The 19925-nt window shown below is 40.1% G+C and overlaps 1 protein-coding gene across 3 annotated transcripts in view; it reads left to right on the top strand.

Annotated features, from left to right (window-relative positions):
• SLC1A1 (solute carrier family 1 member 1) overlaps window positions 1743–19925 on the top strand; it is a 69784-nt gene continuing 51601 nt past the window's right edge. Inside the window, exons 1-2 of one of the 3 annotated variants that reach the window (XM_021381066.1) lie at window positions 1743–1971; window positions 19095–19235. In XM_021381066.1, the coding sequence (XP_021236741.1) occupies window positions 1881–1971; window positions 19095–19235 (232 nt within the window). In that variant the 5' untranslated portion in view covers window positions 1743–1880. Of the gene's footprint in view, window positions 1972–17908; window positions 17961–19094; window positions 19236–19925 lie in introns of those variants that run through there. The other 2 variants (XM_021381065.1, XM_021381068.1) reach the window with 2 other exon arrangements.

Below are 19925 nucleotides of genomic sequence, written 5' to 3' on the forward strand. Positions count from 1 at the left end.
TCCATTATATATTCTGAGAACTTTCTAATAGTTAGCAGTGTGGCTAAAGAGTATATTCCAATCATTTATACACTTAAAGCACATTGACATCTTTTCATACATACATCCTATCCACTTCATAGTTAATGCAGGATGCCTTGACATTGCATGCTAAAAACTGTTTAAACTTGTATTTTTGTTTGCCCAGTAAGTATGTTTGGTAGCTGCACAGGCAGCTAGTCTCCCAAAATATCAGTTCTTTTGGTCTTCTTCCATAGCTGTGTTCTTTCTTTCTTTTTTTTTAAATTAACTTGAATGTTTCAAGAGTGATCCATGAGCTTCACTTCTTTTGCATTTTATTGGGGCATTTTTTATTACAGTTTTTTTAGCTCCCCATACCAAAACTGCCAGCTTGACTCTATATCCAGGACCAAAGCCAACATTTGTCATTTTGTAATAGGAAGATCGAATTAAAAACAGCCTGCTCATCATAATATTTAAAACAACTCTATTTCACCTGCCTAAGACTTCTAAAAATGTTTCTTTAGGTTTCTACATGATTTATAATATCCTTTTCTTCAAGGTCATGTTAAAAAAAAAACAACAAAGAAATGCACTCTGCTCATAGGCCTGTTCCTTACCATCATGAAATCCCACATGCCCCTTTTCTTTTTACAGCTCTTCCATGCCAGTAGTATTTTGCTACATTCCTTTTCTAAACCCTGGATGTAAGCATGCTGTTCCTTACTGTTTCTTTGCATTAGTTATTTTTGTTTAGCTCTTTCTTTGGCTTTTTAACATGGCAGTATGCCAGCTTTCCTTTCAAGCAGTCTTCAATCTTTTTTTGATTTAATTAAACTAAAATTGTACTTCCTTTCTACAACTAGGCTTCCTTTTTTTAATTAAATTTGCCTGATGGTGATAGAAGCTGACAAATTACTGCAGGTGCTCAACACATTAAAAAAATAAGGCTAGTGTCAATGGTGTCAGTGTAACAAGATAAATTAAACTTTCATTCTGCACTCTCATTCTACCCATTGGCACTCATGTCATTTTTTCCCCTTTAATTTACTGATTAATCTCCATTTTTGAAAATCAGAATCAACACTTTCATGAACAGAGATTGAAGACTCTGCTATAAATCCCACAGGGAACTGAGTCCCAATACAGTACACACCAGTCATGCTTATGAGGTGCAGGTTGCAGGAGACCATCACCTAGAAACGAATGCTTCTGGTATAAAGCCCAGTGATAAATCCTGAGAACCATTTCTGTATTCCCCAGCCTCGATTTTCTCACCAGGAGTACCTGGCAGAACATTTCACGGGGCTGTTTAACTAGAAGCTATCCCCAGTGACAGCGATGCCGGCTTTCCAACAGGCAAAGCGCAACACCCCCAGCCACTTCCTCCGGTAGATACAGGGCCTCCACCGCCAAGCACGGGCGGCTCCTGCTTGGTAATGAGCGCTCATTACCGAGGGACAACCTCTCCTCTGCCGTGCGCGGCGGCTCGCCCTCCTCTTTGCCCTTTGCGAGGGAGGCCTCGCTCTGCGCTGCGGGGTCAGAGAGGGACAGGGCAGCGGCCAGCGACCCCGCGGGCTAGGCGTTGGCCCCGGCTGTCTGCTCTGCCCTCCCCGCGCCCTGGAAGGGACGGGCGAGACACCCGTCACTCCGCGGCCCAACCAAGTGGGTAGCGGGGCAGCAGGGCAGGCAGAGTGGCAGAGTGGCAGGGGGCGGGCAGCAGCGCGAGCAGGCTGTGGGCGGGCCGTGGGCCGGGCTCCTGTTGCCAGGTGAGCGCCCCGTCTCCGCCTCCCCGCTGTAAGCGCGGAGAACCCCGGTTCGGCTTGGAACGGCGCGTCTTGGCGCGCCCCACGCCCGGCGACCCTCTCACTGCCGCCACCATGGTGAAGGCGGGCAGGAAGGGATGCAGCTCCCCGGGCTTCCTGAGGAAGAACTGGCTCCTGCTTAGCACGGTGGTCGCCGTGCTGCTGGGTAAGTGAGGGAAGGAGGGGAGAGAGTGAGGGTGAGAGGGAGCGCGGTGCCGTCGTCCCCAGCCCGGCCCTACCCGGAGCGAGCCAGGCCAGAGCTCGAGCGGTGCCAGCGAGAAGCGCTCCGCGGCCGAGGGGCTGGACAGCGCGCGGCGTGGGGCGGCGGCCCCTCGGCCCTCGCCGCGGCCGACACTGACGGTTCTAAGGGCAGGCATGAAAATCTCCCTTGGCGGCGAGGTGCCAGGCGGGCTGAGGTGCGGTGCGGCCGGGGCTCAGTGTAGCCGTGACTATGGAGAATAGGTCTGCAGTACAGGGCGCCGCGGTGGCAGACTGGGCCTGGTTCCCGTGCCTCCATCTGCCATAGGCAGTACTCGTCACAAAGTCTGGTGACTAGCAGGTTAAAATTGTGTTAGGAAAACCCACAAGAGCACTACACCGCTGGAAAAATGGGAACTCTTCGTGCTGAGGTGCTGTGAGGCTCCTCAACAGGCCTGTGCCGGTCTGAGCCTTGGGCTGCCTTTGCACAGCTAGAGTGACAGAAGGCACACTGGCCTTGTGAGCATGGTTGTGAGTGTCAAAGAAAGCTGAAGGCCTGTGAATGGGGACTGCCCACGAAGAGCCAGCTGGACACATGGTGTACAGCTGGGCTGACAGTGCCTTCAGTTTGGTGCAGGTGGGAGCCTTGCTGCAATTGGAGCTGCTGCAGGAAAGTATTGTGACTGCTTCAGGGTGGCCTGAGTGGCCAGAAAAGTTTGACAGTGGCACACAGCTCACAGTGAAGTTCTCTGGGATGCCATTTTAAAGATAGGATTACTCCTCAGCTTGCTGTCAAGTTTCTGAAAGGGGAGTAAGTTGAATGCTGTCTGATCAGTAGATGGGCAAAAGGGCCCAAAAATGACTAGGCCAGAGAGACTTTTCCTTAGGGCGTAAGCCACACACCTTTTTTGTTACCTTCTGGTCATGATTTTCATGCTAAGGAGACTTTCCTTTACATAATTGCTTCGGTGGGGAAGGGCTGCTTTAGATGCTTCATTAATGGCACTTGATGGTTTTGGATGCTTCTCTTTCAGGTGATGTTTTTCTGATTAGGATTCTGTCTGGAATGTATCAATTTCTGTGTGTGTTTGTTCAGGAGAGAGTTATTGTTTAGGAATTCCACTCAGCCTTTTATAAGCTATGATGAGAGATGTATATATGTGTATACATATGTTTTCCTCCACACATTCAGTATTTGAAAGACCTCTATTTACTTTCGTGTCTTTAGTGAGTGGAAGGATATCTGTAAGTTCTGTATACCAAGTGCAAAGATTACACTGGAAATCTGTCTGTAACAACTGGAGATGTTTCCGTGTGTGTTTTTGTGTGTACAGTTACCTTTTCACATGCTCCTGCCAGGTACTTTTCTATGAGCTTACATGTTTTTTTCCCAGTTAATGAAGTAGACAGGAAGTATTTGCCTCTAACCATGTAGAGTGGGTGTGGGTAGAGTATCAAGCTGAATACCACAGAGCTTGGCAATGTGGGAACTCTGGCGACAGCTTGCTTCTAATCTCACTAATACCCAATGGGCATTTGTCATGACATAGTGATGGCCAGCCACGTTTGTACAGTGTCTTTGAGCTTTTTTACCTGCTACACCATAATTATAGTCCGGAACTTAAGGGAGCTTTATAATATGGTGGAGTAAGTTTCTACTTAATAATAAATAAATAAATAAAAATTAATTATTTGACTTCTGGGACAAATTACATTTTGCAATGAGCTGTGTGTCTGTTGTATTTTCAGTATTTCTGAGATGTGAAATAAATTAAATCCTTATAAAGATGGCTGAATTGCTTTACATGTTGCCTTTTACGACTTCAGGGTTTATAATATACTCAGAGTCCACAAACATGTTCTAATTACATACTTATTCTTTTTTAATATGCATTGAGAAATTGCTTTGAGGTTTACTGGTCATTGTAATTTGGAGCAAATAGATTCATAGGCAGAGGAGTATAACTTATCATTTTGAAAGCAGAAAATATGTTCAGACTTTTCAAAAAAGTATGTATCAGTGAGGACTGGAGATACCAGACATACCATACTGTGTAAGTGTAATGCAAAAGCTGTCCAACTGTACTGCAAAAGTGTCTGATAGTCCAGCACTTTGATGACATCATGCTCAGCATCCTAGTAAGGTATGCCTGTCTTTGCTAGAAGCCTTCCTATGCTGAAAAATTTTCCTGATTACTTTTTTTTCTCATCTCTGAAGAGACAGTGACCTTTCCTAACTCCAAACAGCTCTTCCTTTAGGAATAGTTATGTTGTAATTACATTTGAAACATTTGACTGTATGCATACCATTTGCATTTTTGAAAACACTGGACTTTATTTTACAAAGCAATGTGCAGGGGGAAATGATTTAAAGTCTGTACAGAAAATATCTTAACAATGTCACATCTTTTTGGTGAAAACACCTAAATATATTACTCAACGAAAATACCACTTGAAACTTGATTGTGTATTTCTCTTACCTTAGTAGAAATTCTGTTTCAGACCACCAAACTAATTAAGGAGGGCCTCTGAAGTCATGTTTGGAGTTTGAAATTGACTGAATTTCAGATTCATGGTTAATTCTGAGACTCCTATAATTCAAGGATTTGTATAATTTCATTGAGAGATCTGCCTAAGTACTGGATCTCAGATGCTCTTTCGTTCTTAGTACATACCTGAGGTATGCACTGGGTCCTCTTTGTTGACTGGTGACTCAGGGATGAAGGCTGGGCTCACCTGCACCTTTTCTGTCTCATTCACCTTTTCTAGGAGTCAGATGGAGAGGTGCAGCAGAGTAGCAGCCTCATGTAGCTAACTGGAAAGGAGAGATGTCTTATGTCTTTTTGTTCTGTTGGCATTATTGAATCCAAGGCAGTTGAGCTAGCAAAAGCAATTTACAAGTCAGATACTTCAAGGCTTCCTTTAATAAAGAAAGTTATATTGCTTCCAGTTTGTACAATCAAGTAAATCGAGTAAAACATAAATATCCCTGAAATTTACTCACCCTGAAACAGGTTTTCAAAGGACAATTGAAAAGGGATAGTTTAAGTCACACTTCATAAGATTCTCATCTATTTTTTATCATCACTTTGTTTCCAAGAGGACACTGCTGAAACACTACCAAACCAGTCATAAAGATAAAAAAAAGTCTGATGTGTAAATATTGATTCATTAGTCTGTGGATCATAGCCTAGTAGTATGTATTCCTGAGCAATTTTTCGCCAGAACAGTTTTTTTGTTTTTTTTTTTTTTTTAAAGAGAAAATTGAAGTGTGAGTGACGAGTACTGTAGAATTAAACGCTGAGTTGCAGTAACGAGCCAAGGTTTTTGTCACCGCCATGTGGAGGTAACTGGATGGCACTGTCTGGAGGAGAGGACGCAGGAGATCCGGGAGCTGTCCATGGTAGCTGAATTCTCGGGAAGGGGCCGTCCGCAGAACGGTCGAAACGCAGAGCTGCAGAAGTTGGGAATCAGGACGTGGTGGCTTTAGGCAGAGATAAAGTGATTGAGAGAGGGAAGAGGTCGGTGAGCATCAGAAGCATGCCCGAGTATCTGCTTTTGCACCTCTGAAAAGGCAGGGAAGCTTAGTCAGTTTCTGCAGCTCAGATGCCTTGTTTGTGTAGCTCCCATACTGGAAGATTGTGTCTAGCATCCCACCTCCATTTCTGCCTGCATTTAAGAGAGAGTTTGAAATATACATTGTTCCGATTTGTACCATAAGTACTGCAGAAAATTTGAGTCATGTCACTATGCTTTTTTTCATCACTTGATGGTACAGCATCCACCTCTTACATCTTTATGATATCACCCTAATGGCCTATATGTCAAAATTTTTCTCATTTTAATTAAAATGATTATATTATCTTATAGTATGAGTATCTCCCTATAGTAATATTTTTTTCATTAAAAGGTTTCTGTTAAAAACAAATGAAGGAACAACACCGTCTGGTTAGCAGGTTATACCTGCTAACTGTAACTAGGAGTAGGCTGTAATCAGATGCAAAGGAATGTGACAGTTACTTTAAAAAACACTAGTTTGTTTAAAAGTCATCTGTATCTGCACATACTAGCATTACTAGGAGGCCTGCTGGAGTGAAGACAAGAACAGAATAATTAGTAACGTATCACACTGTTGATGTCCTCTTGCACGTGGAAGACCATTCTAAATGCAGAGACCACACTGTATTCCTCAGGATGAGAAGTTTCATGTACAAATGTAGCTCAGAAGCTCTGAACCTCATAAACCTATAAAATCTTTCAATTTCTCTTAATAAGCTGCTTCTGTCTCTAGCACAGGTGTAATTTAAAAATAAAAGCCTTATTCTGAAAATGGAGTAATGCTTCACTCATTTCATCTCCTCATACCTTTACCAAAACAAAAACAAAAACAAACAAACAAAAAAAGTGGCCTGTTAGGTTAGATTGGGCTTTCTACTGTACTGTTTCTCTCTGCTTACACAATACAGTGTCTGTTAAAAATGATGAAGCAGATTAACTGACTCTTGGGCTACTCTAGCAAAGACAGAACTGTTTTGTGCATAGAAGAAAAATATAAATTAAGGGAATATACTAAAGCAAAGGAGCTACCATCCTGTTGGTTTCTGACAAGTATAGATGCACAGCAGACATCTGATTTCTTTCTTACATTCTGAAACATAGTGTTTTATTAGGTTGAAATTTATAACAGATGAAGACCAGGCATTCTGCATGAACTGTTAGTGTGAACAGGAGACTTTTTTTTCCTGCTGCAATTTAGAGCAGCACAGATGATGCTTGCAACATTTTATTCCTCTCTAGGCAATTGTAATGGTCATCTACTTCTTCTTCTCTATTACACTTTATGCGGTTTGGTTCAGAAATGTGAGAAGCCCAGTTATTCCGCAAGAATATCTGAACTTAATTTTTAAAGCAAAAAGTAAAATGCAGAATGGTCAGTGGTTTCATCTAAGAGTTTTACATACTACTGAAGAGCAAAAACACTCTTGAGATCAGAAAATCAGCTAACAAATGAAAGTGAAAATAACTACATCTGAGCACTGTGTCTCTTCTGTAACCTAACAATTAACAACTCCCAATCTGCCTCTAAGAAAAACAAATACAACTTTCACTCCTTCTTTTAGCATGTAGAGTATTTTCCTATCGTCTATGTTTTTTATGTTATTTCAACATAAAGCTTATATTTTACTTCATGTGTGTGAAGTGAAGCTGTCTCTAAAAGCTGAGCATTTAAACAAAGGAAGCTTTGGAAGGGGTGAGCTTCTGGTCAGTTTGCAGTCTACAAAGCCCCGAAGTTAAAGCTAATAAAGTAAGTGAAATATGCCTTTCCATTTGAGGCAATAACACCACTACTAATATCAACATATGATTTCTTATTTCTGATTTCTCAATATTATTCATGGGAAAATACTACCATTTCATTACAGGAATATATTTTTTGTTTTCTATTTATATCTTTACCAAATTTAAAAACAGTGTTTCATAATATATCTCATGAACAGGCAATGTTGAGGTTACTCACAAACAACATTTTGTACTATTGCAAATCTGTTTCTTTTACAGGAGACAAATTTTACAGAATGCCTGCTTTTTTTTCCTGCTATTTTTCTGTCTAACTCTTGTTTCGAGTATTGTTCATTCCACAAGAACCTGATAGCATGTCAGAAGACTAAATGTGACACGTTTACAATTTCCATGGAATTTAAATAATCTAACCCTAATTATTTTCACAATATATTTCAAAATACCCAGTTATCATTTCTTCAGTGTTTTTGGAATAACAACCAACCTGGCCCTGCATAATATGAACTAACTTTCTAGGTCATATCTCTGATATCTCAATACTTCGGTGTCTTCATGAGTTTCTGAATAATGATATTTCTGAATGCCCCTACCTTTCTCTCTTGAGTACCACTGAATTGCCTTTCTAGCAGCTTATGTTGATTTATGACAGTCAGAATCATTCCACTGCCCTCCCAGTAAGAGAACAGATAGAACAGTCAGTCCTACTTACTGTACTTTCACCACAGTTTAAAACAGAAGCTATAGCAGGAGGCAGAATCCAGCAAACCATTTCATTTCTTAGTGTTTTAGTGGTCTTAAATGAAGATTTATGTTTCCTGATGTGCTCCATTGAGCTTGTAACTCTCGGGGTATACAAAGTGTGTGAACGTGCTGAAGTATCTTCGGCAGAGTTGACAAATATTATGGAAAGAGTAAAGAAGATCACTTAGTTATTACAAGAAAGAGTGAGGAATTTATTATGTCAGGATAGTAAATACTGTAATAAACCTCACATATTTAGTGAGTCACCAAATTGGTTGAAAAGTTATGACAGAGCTAAATTGTATTTCTATTACAGCCTCATTATCTCAAGAGAATTAACAACTAATCAAGACAAGGAGCCAGGGACCCCTAAGACAACAGAAGGCAATACGGAAACTAAAGGGAAATACTTCAAAGGAAATAGAGTTATCCTCTAGGAAGGTGACAAGGTGGGCTGCCCAGCTGAAGTGCCTCTACATCAATGCATGCAGCTCTGGAAACAAACAGGAGGAGCTGGAAACCATCATGCTACTTCAAAACCCTAATGTTGCTGTCACTAAAACCTGGTGGGATGATTCCCATAACTGGAGTGTGGCTATTGATGGCTACAAGCTATTCAGAAGGGACAGGTCAGGAAGGAGGGAAAGGGGAATTACCCTCTACATCGAGAAAGGAGTAGAGTTTGAAGAGCTGTCCCTGAAGAATGGCTACAAGGAAGATGAAAGCTTATGAATGAGAGTTAGAGACCGAAGCAACAAAAGGAGCCTTGTGGTTGGTGGAGGCTACAGGCCACCTGATCAAGTGGAGCCTGCTGATGAAGCCTTCTTCCTCCAGCTACAGCAGACATTGTGTTTGCAGGCTCTCATCCTCCTGGGGACTTCAAACAGCCTGACATCTGCTGGAAAAATACCACAGTGAGTTGTAGGCAATCCAGGAGGATCCTGGAATATACTGAGGATAACTTATTGAGCCAAGCAATAGACAACCCCACCAGTGGGATGCAGTAATGGACCTGCTGCTCACCAACTCAAGTGAACTGCTTGGTCACATGAGATTACCTGGGCTGTAGCGATCATGCAGTGGTGGAGTTTACACTCCTGAGGGAAATGGGACAGGCAAAGAGTAAAATCAGGATGCTAAATTTTAAGAACGCCAAATTCCATCCCTTCAGTGAGTTAGTCAACATAGCCCCTTGGAAAGTTGTCCTCAAGGAGAGGCGAGCAGAGCAGGGTTGGCAGATCTTTAAGGAGACTTTCCATAGTGCACAAAAGCTCTCCATCACAGGTGTAGGAGGTCAGGAAAGGCAGACAAGAGACCAGTGTGGCTGAATTCATGCATGCTGGTCAAACTGGAGAGCAAGAAGAAAACACATAGGCAGTGGAAGCAAGGGCAGGTGTTCCAGGAGTACAGGGATGTTTCTAGTCTGTGTAGGGATGGGGTCAGGAAAGCCCAAGTGGAACTGAACTTGGCAAGAGGAGAGAAGATGAACAAGAAAAACTTCTGCTTTTCTTCCAGAAAAAGGAAAGTCCAAGAAGGCATACCGGGCAACAGAGTGGGACTGGTAACTACGGGCAAGGAAAAGGCTGAGGTACTCAACAACTTTTTTGCCTTAGTCTTCCCACTGTAAGAGGAGATCATGTTCATAACTGCCTAAGTAACCTGAACATCCATAAGTCTGTGGGTCCCAATGAAATGCGTCTTAGAGTCCTGAGGGAACTGGCTGATGTAGTCACCAAGCTGCTATCTATGATATGAGAAGACATGATAAGAACATGGAACAGATTATCCTGGAAGATATGCTCAGTTACATGGAAGAGAGGGAGGTGATTCAAAACAATTGGCGTGAGTTCACCAAAGTCAAGTCCTGCCTGACCAACCTAGTGATGTTCCACAATTTCTTAAGGATAGTGAACATGGGAGGAGTCACTGATGTCATCTATCTGTATTTCAGTAAGGCCTGTAGATGTCCCTGTTTATTGCAAGGGAGTTGGAGGGGACTTTGGAGGTCATCTAGTCCACCTCAAAGTATTCAGTATTTATATGAAATGGATTATTCATAACACTTCTCCATATTTCTTCTATATGTTAATGGACTGTTTGGGTAGTTAACTTCTGTAAGGCAGTTCTCACTAGGATACTACAGAAATAAAGCACCATTTTAAAGTTTTTTCTTTCCTTCAATTGTATTGTTTTATTATGGCTTTCTCAAATATAAACTACATCTGCATATTGAAAATATTTGGAAGATATGTGTACATGAAATTCACCTAGGATATATTGAGGTAAATGGGGACTTTTTGGTTATCATAGTGCTTTGCAGTTTTAATGTTGCAGTCCTGTGGCTACACTGGTTCTGTAGAACTCTAGTCACTTAATAGCCAGTCTTTTGTGATTTTGTTTTCCTTTTCCTGGTTGAATGAAGTGCCCTCAAAATAAACATCCTTGATTTGACTAATGGTGTGGTGGCTCCTTTGTAGGTCTGCAGTGTGGAGAGGCTGGTCAATGTTATCACTGGCCCGACCTCAGGTTCCTGTGGAAAAGAAAATAGAAGTTTCATAACTTTGCTCGTTACAGAGATCTTCCTACTTGCTGTGAATAGTGGGGAGATACGCCACAGTAGAGAAGCTGGTTATTGCCCTCTGGCAAGTACTCCATCTACTTCATTCCTACGGGTCCATTGTAGAGATTTACAGTCCACCTGAACTTTCCTCATTCTGCAGTCAGATGACATTCTGTCATTTGCATGAAGGAATTTACAGCTGCTGCACCCATAGCAGGTTAATCAGCAAGAAGACCCAGCAGAGTCTCACAACGGCTTCCTCCAATACTTTCCTACTAAATATTTTTCAGTAGACCAAGATCCCATTTTGGAACCGTATTCTTCTAGAAGGTTTCCTGAGAGGACTTTTCTTTGCTTGTATTTGTAATTAAGCCAGTAGCCTTCGCAACAGCAGCATTCGGAGAGTTAAGATTTGTTGCCGTACAATTAAGCCTCAGCAACTCTAAATCCTACCTCAGTAGTTGCCTGTACTTTTCTAAGAGTACTTATTTTTTTTTCAGTCAACATCGCTATCTTTATTAGAATGTTAGTTGTAAAGTAAAATGAGAAACAGCATAACATTACAAAAAGTTAAAAGTAATCAAAAGAGAGATGAATTAATAGGTTTATGGTAATATTCTCCACCCTCCATTTTAAAGTAATGAAGTTGGCACTGTGTGCTCTGTTGTAGGTAAGAGATAGCTGGTAATATTATGGAAACTCTATAGAGAGAGCAGAAACAAAATGCATGTAATAAAATATTTGTAAAGGACTTGGACTGTGTCACAGACTGCAAATATTTTGCTTGCATGGACTGCAAGTTGATGTGTTTGTACTGAATGTTTTGTACTGTGTTTCAAATCAAATCAGTGAACTTTCTTTGCCAGCCTTTTGTGTCCTATGAATCATCTGCTATAAAGATAACCCAATTAAGACCCACGAGTGTGATATAAATAACAGTGTTTTGGTTTGTCCTTTTAACAGCAAAACGTGAAAATATGAAGAGCTTAATCATTTTGTTGATAACACAATCCCTGTTGCTACAGAACAATTAAATAATATCAGAATTGATGCATGACACTTGTCTGCATTTTTTTAAATCTTTCAGTGCCATTATCAGAGTTAAATGCCCATAATTCCCCCACTATCTTATCAGTATTGGGTAGAATCACCAACTCTACTCCACTAAAATGAGTTCCTACATGCCAAAATTATGTGGAAACAGGAAAGAGTAGCACTGTGTCTTCGACTGATATGAAACAACCAGCTTGGCTTCACCAAGGACAAGTCCTGCCTGACCAACCTTGTGGTCTTCTGTGGTCATGTAACTGTATCAGTGGACAACAGGAGAGCCACTGATGTAATCTGTTTGGATTTCAAGTAAGGCTTTTGGTGTAGTCTCCCATAACATCCTTCTCTCTGTATCCAGATGTCTCTCAGTAAAGGAGAGACATGGACCTACTGTAGTGTGTCCAGAGAAGGGCCACAAAAATGATCTAAAGGATGGAGCACCTCTTGTACAAGGACAGGCTGAGAGAGTTGGGACAGTTCAGCCTGGAAAAGAGAAGGCTTCAGGGAGGCCTGATAGTGGCCTTTCATTCTTTAGAGGGGAGCGATAAGGATGAAGTAGGAAGGGTCTGTTGTGATAGGACAAGGACAACGTTTTAAAAAAATGGGAGATTTAGATTGAATATAAGGAAAGAATTTTTACAGGGAGGGTAATGAAGCACTGGAATAAGTTGTTGAGAGAGGCTGTGAATGCCCCATCTTTGGAGACATTCAAGATCAGGCTGGACAGGGCACAGAGCAACCCAATCTAGCTATGGATGTGCCTGTTTTGCAGGGGAGTTAGTCTAGATTACTTTAAAAGGTCCCTTCCAACTCAAATGATTCTATGATTTTATGATTCTATATTCAGAGAGGAACATGGTGTAATTCAGAGTAGGTCATTTACAAAATGACTGGCTGTTCTCCAATAATACAAACTGGATTTGCTTTCCTTATCTTCTTTATGGTTCATTCCTAAGGAACCTTCCCATAATAAACATAGTAGTGATGAAGATTATTTGCATTTTCTGTGGAGTCACTCCATACTTGTAGAGTGATAACTCCCTGCCAATTAACATCATTCAACACTATGTCAAGGTTATCATCTATGAATGCAAATAACATTTTAGGGAATCCTGTTGATCGTTATCAAATTCTAGCTTATATTCTCTTTCAGTTAGAAATAGGACTAGGCATATCTTTGTATGAGCATCAGTTACTTCTTTCTAAGCCATAAGTTGTTTGACCTGTGAGAGAAAGTGAAGAAAGTAAATCCAAGAAGTGTCATGTTGTCTTGTTCTCCAAGGTATAACTATGTTGTGAAGACTATCTAACCCTTAGTGAAAATTATATAAAGCAGTTAACTACAGGCACTCTGTAGTACATGTCCTGGTCTGTTTTAACTACTTCAGTGGTTCTGAGCTTTTAGATGCAGGATATGACTTGCATTGACCCCACATTTTTATGCAGAAATACCCTCAAGATTTAGCCATCTCTGCCTGTAATGCAGAAAAAATTGTAAATAGTCTCCACATTTGGTTGCTCACGTGGCTCCTGAGAGGACAACACACTTTGACAAGTTTACTGTAACTGTAATACTATCTGCGATGTTCGCTATGTGTGCTAGCGATGAGTCCAGAGATTATTAAAATTTTTTAAAAGGTATATTTCTTTTATTATTCATTTCCGAGCCTATGTAATGATCTGCAGCATACTACTTAAAGAGAAATGTAGTAGTTCTGTAGTTGTTCCAATGCAAACAATATGCATTTTTCCTTACAGAAAGTTTCAGAAACAACAGTAGTTTGGAAAAAGACATATTTTAGCTGTAGGTCAGGTGGCGATAAATGAGTTTTCACCTGATGTCCAAATGTAGCCAAACCTACAACTTAGTGATCTTCCAAGATACGTTTTACCAGATTACCATTCACTGATTGATGGTCAGCTGGTCCCCAAGCACAGGCAGCCCGTGCAGCCAGCTACCCCAGTTTTATTGTTCACCGTGCCACCATATGGTGCGTAATATTCCTTTGGTTGGTTTAGGCCATCTGTCCTGGTTCTGCTTCCTCCCAGCAACTTGTGAACATCCAGCCCCCTACTGTCAGGAGGGTGTAAGCTCTGCAGTAACTAAAAGATCGATGTGTTATCAGCACTGTTCTCATCCTACGTCAAAAACGCAGCACCATACCAGCTACTAGGAAGGGAAGCTGAAAACAGGGCATCGAGTAACACAACAGGGAAGTGATGTACTATACTTTAGAAATGAAGAAGTAAATTATTCCATAAATGTAAAAGATAAAAATAGAAAGAAAGGAAACATTGTAACAAATAGTAGAGGTGTTGCCTGCTGCAGGGTGTTTTGTGGTTATTAGAACTGATTACACCTACAAGAATTATATTCACAAATGGTGAAGTGTGACATTTTACAAGACTTTGATCTTCACTTGCTCAGAGCTGCTGTAATCATTGTGATGTTAAAAGCAGTGGTGACCATGTGAAATACATTTCTGCTGGCTCAAAATTCTTTTGTTTGTTATAATTCCTGTGAAGAAAATTCTATTGACTTAGTTATTGAGATGAAGATCAAAAAGTTCTATACTCATCTGTTTTCAGTATGCAAACAAATCCATTCTGCTTACTAAGCATCTCTTGTTACTGCTACCAAAAAAAGTTTCTTCCTTTATTCTCATGCTAAATGGGGATAACAGATGACAGATGCTAGGTCCACTTAAAGGTTTAGTTACATTTTATTGTATTTTGTAGTGCTACACATGTTAGTATGAATATGATTGCTGTGTCTGATAAAAGAACAGCATTAACAATGAAATGAGAGCAATAACGCCAATTTGTAATTTTTTTTTTTTTTTTTTTTTTGAGGAAGTCTGTTCTATGTTACTGCCACTAGGTAAATAATACCCTTTCCAAAAATATATTGAACAGATAAAAATATAAGCAAAAAGCTTCAAGAATCCCACTATAATTTTGAGAGGACATGAAATGGTAATGGTTTTATAGTGAAATCCAAAGAATTAGAAAAGAGGGCTCTGAAGAATGAAAATGAGGGTGAAACTTTCTGTCTTCTAGTAATCCTGATAAATGATCAAACTTTCCAGCTCATGAAACATAATAGTTGCTGCTTGGAAGGAAAGCAACATGGTTAGAAAATGATCTGGTCACACTTGCTCAGACTAACACTCCTGGCTGAAAGAAGGGAACAGAACATGTTGCCTCTTTAAATTTTCTTTCAAAGTGTAGTGAATCACAAATAATTCCCTTCCTTTGATCCTGCTCAGAAAACATGAAGGATCTCCCCTGAAGCCACGCACAACCGAGTCATCTGAGTTATTACTGGGACACCTCCAGTGTACAATTATGCACAGGACTGGTGAAATTCCTCTCTTCAGACCAACACTTCTGTTGAGGGCATAATTCTGACTCTTTTTGGCTAGACTTTCCTGTTTCTGTCATGAACAATACATTGTGGATGTCCGTCATTATTGCTCTGTGAGGAATATGTCTAGCATCAAGGGTCTTTTGCATCATTATCTTAGCAGGATCAGAGCAGGAGTGGGGGAGTCTGGCATTAGAATGAGGCTGGTACAATTAAATGTCTGTGATCTTGTTATGGGGCATGGAAATATTGTTTATTTTGTTTAAAGATATATGAAAGGAAGATCTCTTGCATGCTTCAGAAATGCAGTATCATCTGTACAACAGCCTTTTAAAGCTGTATCTTGTATGTGAGGTAGAATGCCCTGTACCCTATCGTAAAATGGAATTGCACAACTTTTAACAATTATACTGTCTAGTATTGCTGCAATTTAAGCATATGCCTATCAATCACACGAATAGTCTGTAGACGCAAAGAATGCTCGTATGCTTGTGTTCAGCTATTTACACTGGTATTTGCAAGATCAAAGCCTTAGCAACTTCAATATGTGTAATCATTTTACAAGCTGGCTAATCTTACTTGGGCCTATCTCAAGTGTAGACTAATTATTTTCAACACATCTAGTTTAGCCTCTAGGTTAGAAGTAGAGATCATTGTGTCTTATCATTCATTGATGAAGGGCATTTACATAATATTGCAAACATCTTCAAGACTATTAAGATTGAAGATGTTGCAAGGAGTTTAAGTTGTCTGTGTTCTGTGATACAGATAAAACCTATGTCAGAAATGTTAATAGTTGCTTAGAGGGGCGTATTTGCCTGGAAAGGTTAACATTTCTGTTTTCTTTCTCCTTCTTAACATTAGAGAGTTGGTAGCTTATAATTTTCCTGTTTTCATTCAGCTTGTTTCTGCAAATGCAAGTGCAGAGAAAAGATGGTTCATTGTCTTTTTTCTGCTATCAGAGACAAATTCTGTGAAAGTAGCTAGTTTACATTTTTTAGTCAACTAACTTGCAGATAGCAGAACAAATCTAGCACAAAACACCCCCATGATGAATCTTTAGGAAGGATTTTTTCAAAAATCCCTACTTTACAGGTGAGAATGTTAATGATTTTCTTCTCTGACAGATATAGGATCTCTGTCCATTTTCTTCAGTACCAACAATACAGACCAGTTATCTATGAATTTGCCTAAATCTGTCTCTGGCAAATGAGTTTTTGGTTTTGTTTGCCTCCACAATTTCAATCACTTAAAATGAGAGACCTATCCTGTAAGCCTGTTTACTCTATGCCAGCTTCTTGTGTAATACCTAACTTAAATGCCTTGTGTAGCATTAGAATAAAACTGAGGGAAGAGGTATTTTTGGCTTGGGCACTAGCAGTGTTATTGGACACTGCAAGTTTACATGGGTCTGTGAGGCTGGTAAAGATAGGCTGAAAGTACTTGAGCTTTTGTGCTGCAAAATACACATCACTGATGTCATTAAAATAAAAAGGGACTGTAAACAATTACATTAACTTCAGTGAAACTGTTAATAACTTAATTGAGGTTATTCATGTGAATAAAATCTTTCAGCACTCAGTGGGTTGTGAAAGCTTTGAAGTGGCTTTGTTGCTCATTGAATCATCGAGTTAGAAATTGGATCTCTTAATATTCTGTTTACCCAGGACTATAGCATTTCAAAGTTCATGTGTGATACTGATGTTTCTTTTTTTTTAAAAAAAAGTCTGTAGTAGAGATAGGATCTAAGATGCTGAAGGCAAACACTTGTGTAAACTGTTATTTATTTCTGTGAAACCAGAGAAGGAAAATGAGAAGAATGGATAAAGAGTAAGCAAGCAAAATATAATCCATTAAAGTGCAATGCAAAATCATAAATTCAGGAGTATCTTCAGAATATGCACCTGCAATTACTTATGGAAGCAACAGTAGTAATGCTTCCTGAATGCCGTTGAACATATTTCCTGTACCAGTTCTTTTCACTTTTTTAGCTCATGTTGAAATGGAAAGTAAAGGTTTTACCTGTCAGACAAAGAAATTCATCTTTAAGGCTATGATTTATTTTATTTTAATAGAATTCTTACCCATGGTTTGTCTCAACAGCTAGAATTATTTGTTAATTAATTTAATTCAAAGATGAGAGGAGGTAAAAAGGAGCCTTATATCATGGCTGAATCATCACCACTGATGATGAAATAGGCTGATGTAGTCTCCAAGACTCTCTTGATGATACTTGGAAAGACATGGTGATCAGGTGAACTCCCTCATGACTGGAAAAAAAGGGAATATCATGCCCAGAAAAGATGACCAAGGAAACTACTGACCTCTTAGCCTCACCTCTGTGCAGTGGAAGACCATGAAGCAGATTCTCCTGGAAGTTATACTAAGGAACATGGAAGGAGGGAGGTGATGCAGGATAACCAACATGGCTTCACCATGGCCAGGTCCTGCCTGTCGAACCTATTGTTTTTTTATGATGGTTTAACTGTGTCAGTGTACAAGGGAAGAGACAACCATAAATCTGGCCTTTGACAAAGTTCCCTGTAACATCTTTCTCTCTAAACTGGAAATATATTTATTTCCAGATTACACCAAGCTGTGTTGTGCAGTTGACATGCCTCAGGGTTGAGATGCCATCCAGAGAGACTTAGACAGGCTCAAGCAGTGTGCCCAAGTGAACCTCATGTGGTTCAACAAAGCCAAGTGCACGGTCTTGTACATCGGTCGTGGCAACCCGCTCTATCAGTACAAGCTGGGGGACAAAAGGATGGAGCAAAGCCCTGCCAAAAAGGACTTTCGGGTACTGGTGGATGGTGGGCTGGACATGAGCCAGCAATGTGCCCTCACAGCCCGGAAGGCCAACTGTATCCTAGGCTGCAGCAAACAAAGCATAGTCAGCAGGTCGAGAGTGGTGATCCTGTCTCTCTACTCTGTGCTGGTAAGACCTGACCTGGAGTCCAGATGTGAAGTCCTCAGTACGGGGGAGACATGGATCTATTGGAGCATGTCCAGAGGAGGGTCACAAAAATGACCCAAGGGATGAAATACCTGCCCTGTGAAGACAGGCTGTGAGAGCTGGGGCTGTTCAGCCTCGAGAAGAGAAGGCTCTGGAGAGATGTGATATTGGCCTTTCAGTATCCAATGGAAGGGGATGGACTCTTTAGCAGGGTCTGTTATGATAGGACAAGGGAAATGGTTTCTAACTAAGAGAGGGGAGGTTTAGATTGGATATAAGAAAAAAAATACAGTAACGGTGATGAAACATTGGAACAGGTTGCTCAGAGACGTGGAAGCATTATCCTTGGAGACATTCAAGGTCATGCTGGTCGGGCTCTGAGCAACTTGATCTAGCAGTAGATGTCCCTGTTCATTGCAGGGGAGTTGGACTAGATGACGTTTAAAGGTTCCTTCCAGCTCAAACTATTCTGTGATTCTATGGTTCTAGTGATTCTCCTGATAGTTTGGTATTTTGTAGATTCCTCTGGTCATGCAGAGGAATGAGTGTGAAGTATACTGAATGGTATTTTCATTGGTCAATTTCCTGGAAATAATTAACTCAATTTAGTGATTGTAGTCACACTCTTTTCTGATGATGTCAAGGGTCAATTACTGAAAGTATTGCTGCTGATTAGATGTATTTTCACCAACAGATATTATTCAATATATTTTATCACTTTATTTCTTAAATGTGCAATAAGGTTTATGTATTATACTATTTATAAATGCTAGTTAGGGATTTTTGAGAGCTAGAGAAAGAAGGTAGAGTGTCAATGCTGGACTGGACTGATAATCAGAAGTATAATCAAGGTTTTTCCAAAGACATCTAAAAAGTCATCCAACTTCACAATTATATGTGTTTCATACTGTTACTGTCATCAATATATAGTACAGAAAAGGAATGCCCAAACGAAATATCTGCAATTGTTGCAGAAGTTTCGCCACAGGTGTAAAAATATGTCTATTTCTTCCTTTTTTTTTCTTTTTGTGTTCTTTTTCTTTTACCTTTTTTCCTTTTCCCTACATGTCTCTTAAAATTACTGCTAAATTTTGTCATGTTTTATGTGTTTTTTAGGTATTGGAATTGGCATGCTGGTACGAGAATACGGCAAGCTGTCTAACCTGGATAAATTCTACTTTTCCTTTCCTGGGGAGGTGCTGATGAGAATGCTCAAACTCATAATTCTGCCATTAATCATATCAAGTATGATCACAGGTATGATTGGAAATGGGCTGTTTGTATATGGGATTATCACTGCGGTTTAGCTTTTCTTTCTCAATGAAATAATCTTTAAAAACAACTCCATGAAACTATGTAATGAAAAGAATAGATATATACATTTAGATTAGGCTTCTCTATTTATAATGAAGATAAATTTGGAAAGATTATCACTATTATTTGATAATTAATAAAAACTATGTGGTAATAACTTCCATGCTTATCAGTTCTTCCTGTTTTCAGGAGTGGGTTAAATGGTTACAAATTGTAGGCTCAAAGCTGCAACTGCATATTTTCAGGTACAGGATTAACTATTACAAGTTGTCTCATGTCGCCATTTCATAAGGGGACCTGCTCTCATACTGTATGGTCATAGAAAGAGTAGATTTCTCACCTAACTTTCCCTAGTCTCTGCAAATTCTTATGAGGTACCTTGCATGAGATCTGGCATTTACTGAATCCCTTCCTCCCTATGTGTCTGTGTCCATTACATTCACACACATACACACACATGCACAAAAAAAAAAATTGGTTGATATGCATGGCTCAAAGGAGTTTTGGGGAAATGCAAGACAGTTTATAGAAAGAGAACAAAACTTCCCTCTCTTAGAAGAAGCAAGCAAGCTCTTGTCATAATAAAATTTGCTAACAGCTCATCCACTAGGAAATATTTGGAAATATCTGAAG

Source organism: Numida meleagris, chromosome Z (genome assembly GCF_002078875.1).
Source record: "Numida meleagris isolate 19003 breed g44 Domestic line chromosome Z, NumMel1.0, whole genome shotgun sequence".
In the NCBI taxonomy this organism is placed as follows: Eukaryota; Metazoa; Chordata; class Aves; order Galliformes; family Numididae; genus Numida; species Numida meleagris.